The sequence below is a fragment of the Oncorhynchus mykiss genome, chromosome 27 (assembly GCF_057628025.1).
Source record: "Oncorhynchus mykiss isolate SJ-2025 chromosome 27, ASM5762802v1, whole genome shotgun sequence".
In the NCBI taxonomy this organism is placed as follows: domain Eukaryota; kingdom Metazoa; phylum Chordata; class Actinopteri; order Salmoniformes; family Salmonidae; genus Oncorhynchus; species Oncorhynchus mykiss.
In genome coordinates, this window is record NC_143048.1 from 19,811,184 (window position 1) to 19,825,923 (window position 14,740).

Sequence of the window (14,740 nt, forward strand, 5' to 3'; positions counted from 1 at the left end):
ACAAACCAGCATGCAAGACATTAAGAAGAAAGGAGAGGAGGGAGACGGAGGAACAGAAACAGCACTCTGCGCAACGTGCTGAACTCAAACTATCTCTCCGTATGGAGGAGAGGATAGAGCGAGATAGATTGACAGAGAACCCCTTCAAAGCTGAGTAGGGTTCTTTTGTCTGCCTCTGTTTAATTCTTTGGGTTTGGGGCGAAATTACAGTATGGTAAAAGCCCAGCGGGCATATTTAGTTTCTTTCCCATAGGGCTCTGATCAAAGTAGTGCACTATGTAGGGAATAGGGTGCCATTTTCCCCTAATTGTCCCATTCCTAAAGATGGCGAGGGAGGGATGTGGTGTGTGTGCGTGCGTGTGTAGTGGGGGTCCAGATTGAAGAAGCTGTTAGGCCTGTGGAGGGGAGTCATTTAGCCCTGACAGTAATCAGTGTGAGTTCCTGTGGTGTGACCGTGCCGTGTGGGAGAGCCAATGTGCCGTCCTCAAACCCCTAACACTCCCAAACACAGCCTTTCTTCTGCACTCATATTTCTGTCATCAAACATCACAACGGGTCACCATATTGAGCTGTAGGCAAATATGATTTCCCCAAAAGACCAAAGGGTTTCATTTGAACAATGCATTTAGGAAAATAAACAGTTTCTGTAAATACAGTCAGGGGGAAAATGATCTAAGATTCCTTCATGACTAGTGTTGACTATGCTTTGATTATGAGTAGACTGTAATTTCAGAGATATAATATAGCTCCATTTCAAACTCGACATTTGTATGTTTGACTGTTGCGTGTGTGTTTATATCATTTATAGAGGAAGGCAAGTCTGTACTGAAGAAAACATGTTTGCTGTTATAAATGATATAATTTCCAGAGCCATTTCAGTAATTAGTCCCTTTACATGGAGGCTGGGCCTCTGGGTCATCTGAGTTCAGGTCCAACACAATACTATTACTACATCCATTCTACTGTTCAAGAGACCAACAGAAGGCTCATACTGTACATATTAGGATGACTTGTCATCAATGCTCATCTATTGTACTGTGAATCCCTTTGGTAGGCGTATATATGGCCTATACCAGAAGACGGAAGAAAAGAGCATAGGTTACAAACTCCGGGATGCTGGACAGATAAACGGATCGCTCTCTTCGGAAAAACACCACTTCCTCCTCTATTCCAGGAAGGGGCCTTTTGACTTATTTGAACCGACACCTATTTTCAGGACTTTCCAAACCCGCCCACCCAGGATCCCGACTGAAACAATTGGTCTTTTAACAGCTGCCACAGAGCAACAGTGTTTGCGCCGGCTGCGTCTAACAGATTGCAATCAGTGTCTCTCGCTCTCTCCCCCCGCTACTCTGGTAGTACAATTCATTTTTATTTTAGCAGTCAGAGAATCGTTCCCCTCATGTGTTGGGTATCTGCTGCTTCTTATTACTGTTGGTGGCTTTCATCCCTGTCCAGGGCCCTTTCAATGCTGTCATTGTGCATTGTTGAAATCTGCCAAAGGACCGGAACACAGAGCGAGAACAAAAAGCTGATTTTCTCACCAGAACGCCACATGCTAGCGTTTTGTGCTTTTCACTTAATTTCTGAATTATACCTGCAGTGACAGCAAATTCAAACTTCATGCCTAGAGAATAACGAATTGGCAGAACGAGGGAAATCCAATTGTATATGGGTTTCAGAGGATGTGAATGCTTACGGTCTTATATTAGATACAACGGTGTGTCTGTGAGGGTGGTCCATAGGCAATCTAGAGGTGATATGTCCCCTCTGCTTTCCATTGAAGTCTCTGATTGAACATGATTAGATCAGAACCTTGGACATGTTTTTCCCTGGCCTGCTTCTCTTCCATACCTAACCTTTAGAAATGCTATTACCCCTGTAATACAATGGGGCCAATGAGTGACTTGAGAGAGGGAGAGAAATAAATGGTGGGGGGGGGGGGGGGGCTCACCAGAGCTCTGTCACTTCATTCTGAACCAGTGGGGGCCAGGCCAACAGTATGATTGAGGCCAGGACTGCCTTTAATATTAGGATAGGAACAGGAAGAGAGGGGACGCTGGCATGGGGCTTCTGACTATTAACAAACAGGTAGTCTTTAATTAATCCATGACATATCACAGCAAACACACACACGCCACATCCTCAAACGACAAATTGTGCCACATTTAACTTAGTTTCAAGAGCGGTCCTTGAGCACTGGCGAGAACTGATTTGAGCTATAAGTGATTTAATTTTTGGGGGGGAGGAGAGGCTGTGTTGAAAACCCACATCAGAGGAATAACAAGACCAATGTGCTTCAAAAACGCATACATTTAACTTGCAGATTGGGTGGATACATATTGACTGAAGTGGACAGAGAGGAGGTTCATGTGGCAAGACAAGCTGAAAACAGCCAAGCTTTTCTACTGATTTCTAGAACGAAAGCATATTGAGGACCTGAGTCCCTGGGAACAATCGCTTACAATGTGCATCACACTCAGATGGTCTGATGTGAATGCGTAGAACGACAGAAATACAAGACTGGGAAACGTTAGGGTAGAAGTAAAAGGTGAAAAATGGTAGAGGTAGGCAGGTTGATAGATACTCACTGATATGGGGCGCTGGCAGGATGTGGGCAGCTCTCACAGGTCCGTGGCGCACAGAGAAAAGCTCCTGGGCCTCCCCACCCAGCTACAACAGAGAGGGGGGAAAAAAAGAGAGTAGAGCAAGTTCAACAACAATGTAAGAACAAGTAAATGTAACAAGTCAAAAGGTAGTGTCACCAGTGAAAAGTCAAACGCTTTGAGACTATTTTACAGTGGCTGGCCAGCTTTCTCTCGCCGTCCTTCTGACATAAATGCATACAATGAACGCTCAGTCTAAGACCACTCTCATTTACTCTGATTTCTTATAAATAAAGGAAATGTAACAAATGAATTTAAAAAGAGGACATTGTTGTTTTACGGTTGTTGCGGTATAGTTCCGTCAAAAACACTTGGCCAAGCAAACACCAGCTGAACAGAGGAAATAGAGCTAGGCAGGGGGACAAGCCCACCTATACAATGCTAGGGTAAACATTTCATATAAAACCGTTAACATTTTGCCATAGTCAACAGGGCTGGAGTTGTTCTTTCTGATGATAATAAACTCCATGCGTTTGGTGAGGTGACCACTAGTTCTTTACGAGGCGGCCATACTTCTGATTAAGCCTCAGCGTAATGATAAGAATTATCAACGCTACACAACCACAAACTTAAAGCTCCGGTTTGGATGGAGGCTAAAGGGCTAAGAAGTCGGCAGCAGGGCAAAGTCAAAAGACAATGTGGGGGCCCCTAGCTGGAACAAAGAGAGATTTGTTCACGCTGGGAAAAAAATACAAAAATCTATTCCAACTGCGTGGAAAGGGGCTTGTCAAGGAGGAAGGGGGCCCTAGAGGGAGATTGGAGGGGGTGGCCTAGAGGGAGAGGAAGGGGAGCACTAAAGGGAGTGGAGGAGGGGCTGGTGGTTGAAGTGCCAACCAAACCGTAGTGAAAGCTACCAACAAAGGTCCCCAAAGCATTCCGATGCAAACGAGCAGCCTACTCTTTCTTTCTGTGACTGAGCCAACGGGACAGAGCGGGCTGCGGTGTCGCCTGGCTGGCAAGACCAGCAGTCTGATAACCAGACAGCTCAGCTAATTGGTTTCAAAAGCGCTATGACTGATGCCAAAAATACTTTTAAAATGCTTTGAACAGAACTGAAATCAAACATAGCCTACATACAGTATCTGAAGTAAAGAATAACAGGTTAGCAGCTGGATAGTGTTCAGGAAATAGTGTTCCCACATTGACATGTTGAACATGGCCGCCACACCTGTTGTTCACCCAGCGTGTACTGTGTAGGCCTATATCCCCTGTCATTCTGAGAAGTTGCAGTATCTATAGCTGGAGGTCACCAATATATCAGAGGTTATTGTAAGTTGCTTCCTGTCTTTACTGTTGTATCAGATGCAATGAGAACTGTTCATGGAATTAAAGTGGTAGCTGTGCCCCTGTTCGAGGCTCCAGAGATGCTAGGTCATCCCCTGCATTAGGCCCCAGAGAGAGGCTTGGATAGTCGGGTCAGAACCCGTGCGTGGTCCGTGGTGGCTCTGACGCCTGTAATAGTCGGGTCAGAACCCGTGCGTGGTCCGTGGTGGCTCTGACGCCTGTAATAGTCAGGTCAGAACCCGTGCGTGGTCCGTGGTGGCTCTGACGCCTGTAATGGTCAGGTCAGAACCCGTGCGTGGTCCGTGGTGGCTCTGACGCCTGTAATAGTCAGGTCAGAACCTGTGCGTGGTCCGTGGTGGCTCTGACGCCTGTAATAGTCGGGTCAGAACCCGTGCGTGGTCCGTGGTGGCTCTGACGCCTGTAATAGTCAGGTCAGAACCCGTGCGTGGTCCGTGGTGGCTCTGACGCCTGTAATGGTCAGGTCAGAACCCGTGCGTGGTCCATGGTGGCTCTGACGCCTGTAATGGTCAGGTCAGAACCCGTGCGTGGTCCGTGGTGGCTCTGACGCCTGTAATAGTCAGGTCAGAACCCGTGCGTGGTCCGTGGTGGCTCTGACGCCTGTAATAGTCGGGTCAGAACCCGTGCGTGGTCCGTGGTGGCTCTGACGCCTGTAATAGTCGGGTCAGAACCCGTGCGTGGTCCGTGGTGGCTCTGACGCCTGTAATAGTCGGGTCAGAACCCGTGCGTGGTCCGTGGTGGCTCTGACGCCTGTAATGGTCAGGTCAGAACCCGTGCGTGGTCCGTGGTGGCTCTGACGCCTGTAATGGTCAGGTCAGAACCCGTGCGTGGTCCGTGGTGGCTCTGACGCCTGTAATGGTCAGGTCAGAACCCGTGCGTGGTCCGTGGTGGCTCTGACGCCTGTAATAGTCAGGTCAGAACCCGTGCGTGGTCCGTGGTGGCTCTGACGCCTGTAATAGTCAGGTCAGAACCCGTGCGTGGTCCGTGGTGGCTCTGACGCCTGTAATAGTCAGGTCAGAACCCGTGCGTGGTCCGTGGTGGCTCTGACGCCTGTAATAGTCAGGTCAGAACCCGTGCGTGGTCCGTGGTGGCTCTGACGCCTGTAATAGTCAGGTCAGAACCCGTGCGTGGTCCGTGGTGGCTCTGACGCCTGTAATGGTGCATTGTTTTAAGCTCTAAGCTCCACTTTTGTGATGTTTTTTGTGTTAAATTACAGCGAAACGTGCATTATCACATTACTGTCACCATAATCCACGTGTCTTAAGTAGATAAGCACATCCGAGGATGAATGCTCTTTTGCGCAATTAGTAGCCTCTTTTCAAAGTGGTGGATCAGGCCATTGTTTTTATTAAAAGTGCAGCTCGGTCCAGTGGCATTAAACTAGAGCATCATAAACCACTAGCAGGTTAAAGGAGCACAGAGAGAGGGAATAAGTGGGACTATGGTGGGAGGATGGAGGATGGGTGGGATTCCTACGGCAAATGGAGTTGGAGAATAATGGAATTTGCTGGATTGTGTGTGGTGGGTGGGCGGGGGGTTAGGATAATGACAATATGGTGGGCATTGTGCATTACCCCACAGCTCATCCTTGCTTTACATGGCTCTGTGTGACAAGACAGCCAGCCAGGCATCAACAACATCCGTCTCTGCTTTCTGCCATTACATTAGCCGCCTGTCTACACAGCAGCAATATGCCCAATTGCTTCTTTCTGTGTGTGTGTCTTTTTTTTTAAATATATCATAAAATTAATTCAATTCAATTCTGGGTCTGGGTGGGATGTTATTTGTGGAAACTAGTGTTGTACACCGTGTTTTAATCTCTGTATTACCCCTCAGTTGTAGACAGACAGACATGCATTCAGACAGGACACACGGCAAGGGCATATTGATGGTGGATGAATATGAACAATGAATAATTTTCAACAAAATTAAGTGCTTTTGGGGATCCTAAAACAACAGCTGATTTCAATTTTACCTTCCACCATGAGAGAGACATAACACTTGGTACTAAGGCCACAAGCGGGGGCCGTTTTCACTGTTGAGCTTCCAAGCAGGCGGTGGACCAGCAGTGATAACTTTTCTCCCTCTTGGAAGCACATGAAGACAGGCTGATTTGTCCCTATCTGGGAATGTACTTCATTAATAACAGCGCCCACACAGACACCTCTCTTCAAAGATGGTCATTTCCCCCAACACCTCTTCAGGCCAACAACTTGCCCACAGTAGTATGGGCCTCATCTGTCTGGGACAGGGCAGGCGACACCAATCCAGTCAAAGATCCCTCGCTGTCTGAGGGGACAGTAATGCACACACACGGACGGTTGATATGCACATACACACTCTGTAGGGCGTCTGATGAGGAGTGTGTGTGTGTGTGTGTGTCTCTCCATGCAGTCAGTGCCATTACAGAGGGTGTAGGCTTAGCGACTGTCAAAAAAACTTCACAGCTACTCAGGGTTCGAGACCGAGGTGCTATCATAACTTAATATGAACCCAGTGAAAAAAACACGTCCCGGAAACATGCCAAAATCACAGAAAAACTACAAGAGGGGTAAGAGTGTGATATAAAGAGGAGCAACACCGCAACAGTATTGAGTGTATCGCCCAGTTGGGGCCAATTCCAATTCTACTCCTTGGTTGACTGGTATTGAAATGGAACTATACTGTACCCAACTCGAGATGGTACTAGAATACTCTATATGTAGTGCAGCAGCACATCTGTAGCTAGCTGGCTATGGCCCTTCTCCTCTCCTCATTTATTCTGGATGGTATTATGTAGGCTGGCTATGGCCCTTATCCTCTCCTCATTTATTCTGGATGGTATTATGTAGGCTGGCTATGACCCTTCTCTCCTCATTTATTCTGGATGGTATTATGTAGGCTGGCTATGGCCCTTCTCCTCTCCTCATTTATTCTGGATGGTATTATGTAGGCTGGCTATGGCCCTTCTCCTCTCCTCATTTATTCTGGATGGTATTATGTAGGCTGGCTATGGCCCTTCTCCTCTCCTCATTTATTCTGGATGGTATTATGTAGGCTGGCTATGACCCTTCTCTCCTCATTTATTCTGGATGGTATTATGTAGGCTGGCTATGGCCCTTCTCCTTTCCTCATTTATTCTGGATGGTATTATGTAGACTGGCTAGTGTAGCACATCTGTAGCTAGCTGGCTATGGCCCTTCTCTCCTCATTTATCCTGGATGGTATTATGTAGGCTGGCTATGGCCCTTCTCTCCACATTTATTCTGGATGGTATTATGTAGGCTGGATAGTGTAGCACATCTGTAGCTAGCTGGCTATGGTCCTTCTCTCCACATTTATTCTGGATGGTATTATGTAGGCTGGCTAGTGTAGCACATCTGTAGCTAGCTGGCTATGGTCCTTCTCTCCTCATTTATTCTGGATGGTATTATGTAGGCTGGATAGTGTAGCACATCTGTAGCTAGCTGGCTATGACCCTTCTCTCCTCATTTATTCTGGATGGTATTATGTAGGCTGGATAGTGTAGCACATCTGTAGCTAGCTGCATATAGTTCCTCTCTTCTTTAAGAGAGAAGAGGTGCGCTAACAACAGAGACGTTGTTCACAGCCACATCCCACCAGTGTGTGTGAGTCAGCCCCAGTGTGTGGAGGGGGAAGTGTGTCATTTTCTTGGTGGCCTGTGGATGTTTAGAAAGGACTGATTAAGGACTTAGGCTGTTTAGATCTCACAGGATGCATGTTAAGTTAGCATGTTTCTGTGACAGCTTGCACGTGGAACCTGATAGTCCTAAATAGAGGCCTTTGCAGAATTGCAGGTTATTTGTTAAGTTGTAGAGCTGACAAAATTGTCTAATGATTTTACTAGAGAATATCTCAGTTATTATTTTCAGATAATCCTGGAAATGACTTTACTGTGGTTGAAAAATGAGTCAAAAGAACAGCTCTTTCAAATAGCCTTTACATTGAAATTAAAATCAAAAGAATACAAATCTGTTTTTTTTTTTAAAGTGCAGGAAAAACATTAATGCTATTTCCACTCTTAGGTTCTTCCATGAGTGGTTTCTTACTTTATTTCAATCCATATTCCTCCTTAAATATTTGACCCTGGGATGATACCAGTCACAACACAAACCACCTTAAAAGAATATCAAAAGTCCTCCATCTTGTTGGCTAAGTCTACCTCCTCAGTGACAGATGAGGAGAGAAGGAAATCAGTGGCCCTTCTCTCACCTCCATGATTCTCCCCACATTGTGGAGGCCTGCGCATGTCTCTCTATTGTTCAAGTCTACTCAATGTGGGTGCACAATAGTGATGGGTCAAAGAAAATCGATACAGTTCCACATCGGGATATTGTTTTTGATGATATCACAATATTATTTGTCTTAGTCGGCTGTACCAAAACGCCAGTATTTACTATCAAAGTTTGTTCTCCATCTTCTTTTTAAACAGGGAACAATTTGTTTCAGCACTTTTACTGTCATGACTAATAAAAATGTTGATGTCTCCCTCTTGTCCCTCTGCAGCAGACATATGGTGCTCAATTTGTTTGGAACATCGAATTGCAATAAAATCACAGTATCGAACACATATAGAATCGCAACATATCGTATCGGCACCTAAGTATTGTGATAATATCGTATCGTGAGGTCCCTTGCAATTCCCAGCCGGAGTGCACAATAGGTGCTATGGTTCCTGTAATTATGGGACCTGGATAGAGTAGTGTATTGTGTGACCCACCCAAACTGCTCATCAAATGTAAACAGCTCTATATTTAAAATTAAATATTTCAACACCAAAAACACAAAGATCTGTATTTCATATGTTAACAACCACAACACAGATCCTAGATAAACTGTTGGTGCAGAAGTTGTCAAGACTTGTAATTAACTGGAGCATTTTATAATGAAAATAACTGTTAACACCCTGGTCTATCCTGACATCTAGTGGGGGACAAGGGGTACTGCAAATGAGAAACAATAATGTCTGGGGTTTTTAACCTTTATTTAACGAGGCAAGTCAGTTAAGAACAGATTCTTATTTACAATGACGGCCACCACTGGCCAAAACCGGACGACGCTGGGCCAATTGTGTGTCGCCCTATTGGACTCCCAATCACGGCCTGGTTGTGATACAGCCTGGATTCAAACCAGGGTGTCTGTAGTGACGCCTCAAGCACTGAGATGCAGTGTCTTAGAGAGCAGCGCCACTCATGTCTGTTGTTGTTCAACATCTTTCTATTCAAAATGTATTTATAAAGCCCTTCATCAGCAGATGTCACAAAGTGCTTATTCCGAAACCCAGCCTAAAACCCCAAACAGTAAGCTTCAACACCAACACCAACAACAGCACAGTAACAACAAAAACACTCACGGATATGCTCCAGATCTGCATCCCGTCTGCATAACCAATCATGAGGCAGAGGGGAGGGTCACTGCTGCCACTGTGCATCTCCAGGAACTCTGGGGAGCGGGACGTATCTGATGGACACACAGGGAAGTTAGACATTTATATTCAGTCAACTCTGTAGACTTATTCAAACTTATTTTGATTTCAATTCATATGATGAATTGACAATCAAACTACAACTGCCTGGGGGGGTCTAATCAGAACCAGTGAAGACAGGGGGAGGGGGTCTAATCAGAACCAGTGAAGACAGGGGGGGGGGTCCTAATCAGAACCAGTGAAGACAGGGGGGGATCTAATCAGAACCAGTGAAGACAGGGGGGGGGGGGGTCTAATCAGAACCAGTGAAGAGGGGGGGGGGGGGGGTCTAATCAGAACCAGTGAAGACAGGGGTGGGGGGTCTAATCAGAACCAGTGAAGACAGGGGGGGGGGTCTAATCAGAACCAGTGAAGACAGGGGAAGGGGGGTCTAATCAGAACCAGTGAAGACAGGGGGGGGGGGGGGGGTCTAATCAGAACCAGTGAAGACGGGGGGTGGGGGGTCTAATCAGAACCAGTGAAGACGGGGGGGGGTCTAATCAGAACCAGTGAAGACGGGGGGGGGGGGGTTTAATCAGAACCAGTGAAGACGGGGGGGGGGGGGGGGGGGGGGGGGTCTAATCAGAACCAGTGAAGACGGGGGTGGGGGGTCTAATCAGAACCAGTGAAGACAGGGGGGGGGGGGGCTAATCAGAACCAGTGAAGACAGGGGGGGGGTCTAATCAGAACCAGTGAAGACGGGGGGGGGTCTAATCAGAACCAGTGAAGACGGGGGAGGGGGTCTAATCAGAACCAGTGAAGACGGGGTGGGGTGGGGGTCTAATCAGAACCAGTGAAGACGGGGGGGGTCTAATCAGAACCAGTCAAGACGGGGGGGGGTCTAATCAGAACCAGTGAAGACAGGGGGGGGGGGGTCTAATCAGAACCAGTGAAGACAGGGGGGGGGGTCTAATCAGAACCAGTGAAGACGGGGGGGGTCTAATCAGAACCAGTGAAGACGGGGGGGGGGGGTTTAATCAGAACCAGTGAAGACGGGGGGGGGGGGGGGGGGGGTCTAATCAGAACCAGTGAAGACGGGGGTGGGGGGTCTAATCAGAACCAGTGAAGACAGGGGGGGGGGGGGCTAATCAGAACCAGTGAAGACAGGGGGGGGGTCTAATCAGAACCAGTGAAGACGGGGGGGGGGTCTAATCAGAACCAGTGAAGACGGGGGAGGGGGTCTAATCAGAACCAGTGAAGACGGGGTGGGGTGGGGGTCTAATCAGAACCAGTGAAGACGGGGGGGGTCTAATCAGAACCAGTCAAGACGGGGGGGGGTCTAATCAGAACCAGTGAAGACAGGGGGGGGGGGGGTCTAATCAGAACCAGTGAAGACAGGGGGGGGGGTCTAATCAGAACCAGTGAAGACAGGGGTGGGGGTCTAATCAGAACCAGTGAAGAGGGGGGGAGGGGGTCTAATCTGAACCAGTGAAGACAGGGGTGGGGGGTCTAATCAGAACCAGTGAAGACAGGGGGGGGGGTCTAATCAGAACCAGTGAAGAGGGGGGGGGGTCTAATCAGAACCAGTGAAGACAGGGGGGGGGGGTCTAATCAGAACCAGTGAAGACAGGGGGGGGGGGGGGGGCTAATCAGAACCAGTGAAGACAGGGGGGGGGTCTAATCAGAACCAGTGAAGACAGGGGGGGGGGGTCTAATCAGAACCAGTGAAGAGGGGGGGAGGGGGTCTAATCTGAACCAGTGAAGACAGGGGTGGGGGGTCTAATCAGAACCAGTGAAGACAGGGGGGGGGGGTCTAATCAGAACCAGTGAAGACAGGGGGGAGGGTCTAATCAGAACCAGTGAAGACAGGGGGGGGGGGTCTAATCAGAACCAGTGAAGACAGGGGGGGGGGGGGGGGGTCTAATCAGAACCAGTGAAGAGGGGGGGGGGGGGGGGGTCTAATCAGAACCAGTGAAGACAGGGGGGGGGGGGGGGGTCTAATCAGAACCAGTGAAAGGGGGGGGGTCTAATCAGAACCAGTGAAGACAGGGGGGGGGTCTAATCAGAACCAGTGAAGGGGGGGGAGGGGGTCTAATCTGAACCAGTGAAGACAGGGGTGGGGGGTCTAATCAGAACCAGTGAAGACAGGGGTGGGGGGTCTAATCAGAACCAGTGAAGAGGGGGGGGGGGGGTCTAATCAGAACCAGTGAAGACGGGGGGGGGGGGGTCTAATCAGAACCAGTGAAGGGGGGGGTCTAATCAGAACCAGTGAAGACAGGGGGGGGGGGTCTAATCAGAACCAGTGAAGGGGGGGGAGGGGGTCTAATCTGAACCAGTGAAGACAGGGGTGGGGGGTCTAATCAGAACCAGTGAAGACAGGGGGGGGGGGGTCTAATCAGAACCAGTGAAGACAGGGGGGGGGGGGGTCTAATCAGAACCAGTGAAGACGGGGGGGGGGGGGGTCTAATCAGAACCAGTGAAGACGGGGGGGGGGGGTCTAATCAGAACCAGTGAAGACGGGGTGGGGGGGGGGTCTAATCAGAACCAGTGAAGACGGGGGGGGGTTTAATCAGAACCAGTGAAGACAGGGGGGGGGGGTCTAATCAGAACCAGTGAAGACAGGGGGGGGGGGTCTAATCAGAACCAGTCAAGACGGGGGGGTCTAATCAGAACCAGTGAAGACAGGGGGGGGGGGGGGGGGGGTCTAATCAGAACCAGTCAAGATGGGGGGGGTCTAATCAGAACCAGTCAAGACGGGGGGGGTCTAATCAGAACCAGTGAAGACGGGGGGGACGGTTTTTAATGTATATGAGCCATTGCTTCCGTATAAAACAATTTGCTTTACATTGAGCATGCAAAGAAGCAGGGCTGGAACAGTGAAGCTCTAAATTGAACGCCAAACAGAAGTCCTCTTCAAAAGGTTTGCGTAAATAACATTAAAGTGGTCGAAATTTTTATAAACACAGACAAAACGCTGTGTCTAATCAACACAGCTGTTGTCAGATTGAGGGAGAGATCTGGCGCACACACACACACACACACACACAGACTTGTGCCATTGAGATACATCAGACCTGTCACTCAAAGTCCTTACAAGAAATGAACCATCAAATGGTTCGCAAACAACACCTGCCAAAGGAACTATTCATGTGTCACATTTAAACAGTTTTCTACCCAGGAATTCTAACAAGAGGCCACTTATCAGCATATTTCAGGAAACTCATAATACTCAAGAACCTGTTTATATATGGTTTAATCTAATCTGTGGATTTAAAATACCAGATAATATGAAGCAAGTTATCACTTGTTATCAAAATGTGTATGCCCTCCAAGGTTGAACACAACACAGTCAAGGGGGGAAGCTTTGAAACTGTTCTTGGACTTACCATTGATGTCGGCTTTCTCAAATCTGACCCAAACTATTTTCTCTTTTTCATCAGTTGGGGGTGCGCCAGTGTATGCCTTGAATTTGGACAAAAGACAAGTAGGAGATGAGGACAACAATTTATCAGATTAAATTACTGCACTCTGTTAATGTCATAGAATTACCTATTAAAACTTTAATAAGATAAATTGTGATTCAGTTAATCCTATACTTCAGCTCTCTCCGCCGTATAAAAACACCATTGACAGCCTGAGTAAGTCAATCTGAATAAGGGTAACATGTAATACACATTTCTGTTACTGTAGAAAAGATGACAATCAATGGAAACAGTCTTACCTGAGGGACCACATCTTGGAGGAAGGTCACAACACTCTCCATATACGACTGCTCACTGTAACACAAGAGCATTACCTTGTTGAATGTGTACACCTATGAGGAGAATATTTGTAGTGTATGCATAGGTAAGTATTGGTAAGTATAAGTATTGTCTTTGCACTTAATTCAGCTAAATTGGTTGTAGTTAACACTTTATGTTATGCACTCCCCACCTCAAAAAGTAGCCAAGGAAATATACTGAACCAGATCATATTGATCCATAGCACATGTCTGAAACGGATGGTCAATAACAACCATCATGGGACTAGCTGTTAGGCAATGTCATGTCTTTTCAAGGGGAAACTTGTGTAAGTAGGTAGACCAGACACCTCAGGTGCAATAGCTGAAAGCCTATTATTCTGTGTGTTTATTGTGTGTGTGTGTCCTTACGTGGCAGCTTGTGCTCGCACCACAACCCCTCCAGCACAGCGGCTTGGTCTGCGCGGAGATTCTGATGCCATTCTGTCTCCAAGTCTTTATTCTACAGAGGAAAGAACATGACGATTACAATCCGGTAATAGCTAGGTTTAATTTATGTCTCTGTCTCCATAAAGGTCGAGACTAGTAGACTTTCATATAGGATGTAGAATGGTCACGAAAGATCTTGAACAGATTCCTACCACTTTTGGTTGTACTAATAGAACATTTTGTACTACAAAATGTAGGCCTAACGGTACACCTGATAGTCAACACAGTAAACCACGCCCCGCCCCAACAAACCTGCCTAATATAACCATGATTAGGACCAAATCATTACATTCAGTAACTAGGATGAAAGTCTGTTTCTTATTTTCAATACATTTGCTGTATCACATATCAATTTGAGCTTGATTACCGTTGCTACATTAAATTATCTGAAAGTTATTAAAGCAACAAAAAAAGAGAGAATTCTGTTAATTGTCTACAGCTCAGCATTCAACACCATAGTCCCCTCCAAGCCCATCACCAAGCTAAGGTCCCTGGGACTGAACACCTCTCTCTGCAACTGGATCCTGGACTTGCTGACGGGCTGCCCCCAGTTGGTGAGGGTAAGCAACAACACATCCGCCATGCTGACCCTCAACACGGGGGCCCCTCATGGGAGTCTGCTTAGTCCCCTTCTGTACTCCCTATTCACCCACGACTGCGTGGCCAAGCACAACACCATCATTAATTTTTCAGATGACACAACGGTGGTAGGCCTGATCACCGACAACGATGAGACAGCCTATAGGGAGGAGGTCAGAAACAGGGCAGTGTGGTGCCCGGACAACAACCTCTCCCTTTAACGTCAGCAAGACAAAGGAGCTGATCGCGGACTACATTCACATCAACGGGGCTGTAGTGGTGTGGGTCAAGAGCTTCAAGTTACTCGGTGTACACATCACTAAAGCTCTATCATGGTCCACAAACCAACACAGCTGTGAAGAAGGCACGACAACACCGCTTCCCCCTCAGGAGGCTGAAAAGATTTGGCATGAGCCCTCAGATGCACCATTGAGAGCATCACCACTGGCTGCATCACCACTTAGTATGGAAACTGCTTGGCATCTGACCACACGGTGCTAGAGGGTAGTGCGTACAGTAAATCAGTGGGGCCAAGCTCCCTGCCATCCAGGACCACTAAAC

The 14,740-nt window shown here is 47.7% G+C and overlaps 1 protein-coding gene across 17 annotated transcripts in view; it reads right to left on the minus strand.

Annotated features, from left to right (window-relative positions):
• The window catches only part of LOC110507115 (BCAS3 microtubule associated cell migration factor), a 361,308-nt gene that overhangs the window by 344,758 nt on the left and 1,810 nt on the right, over positions 1-14,740 (minus strand). For all 17 annotated transcript variants that reach the window (XM_090223475.1, XM_090223473.1, XM_036965506.2 and 14 more), the window contains exons 2-6: positions 13,523-13,613; positions 13,094-13,148; positions 12,759-12,834; positions 9,322-9,428; positions 2,592-2,673 (exon numbers count right to left, since the gene is read on the minus strand). In XM_090223475.1, the coding sequence (XP_090079601.1) occupies positions 2,592-2,673; positions 9,322-9,428; positions 12,759-12,834; positions 13,094-13,148; positions 13,523-13,593 (391 nt within the window). In that variant the 5' untranslated portion in view covers positions 13,594-13,613. The remainder of the gene's footprint in view (positions 1-2,591; positions 2,674-9,321; positions 9,429-12,758; positions 12,835-13,093; positions 13,149-13,522; positions 13,614-14,740) is intronic.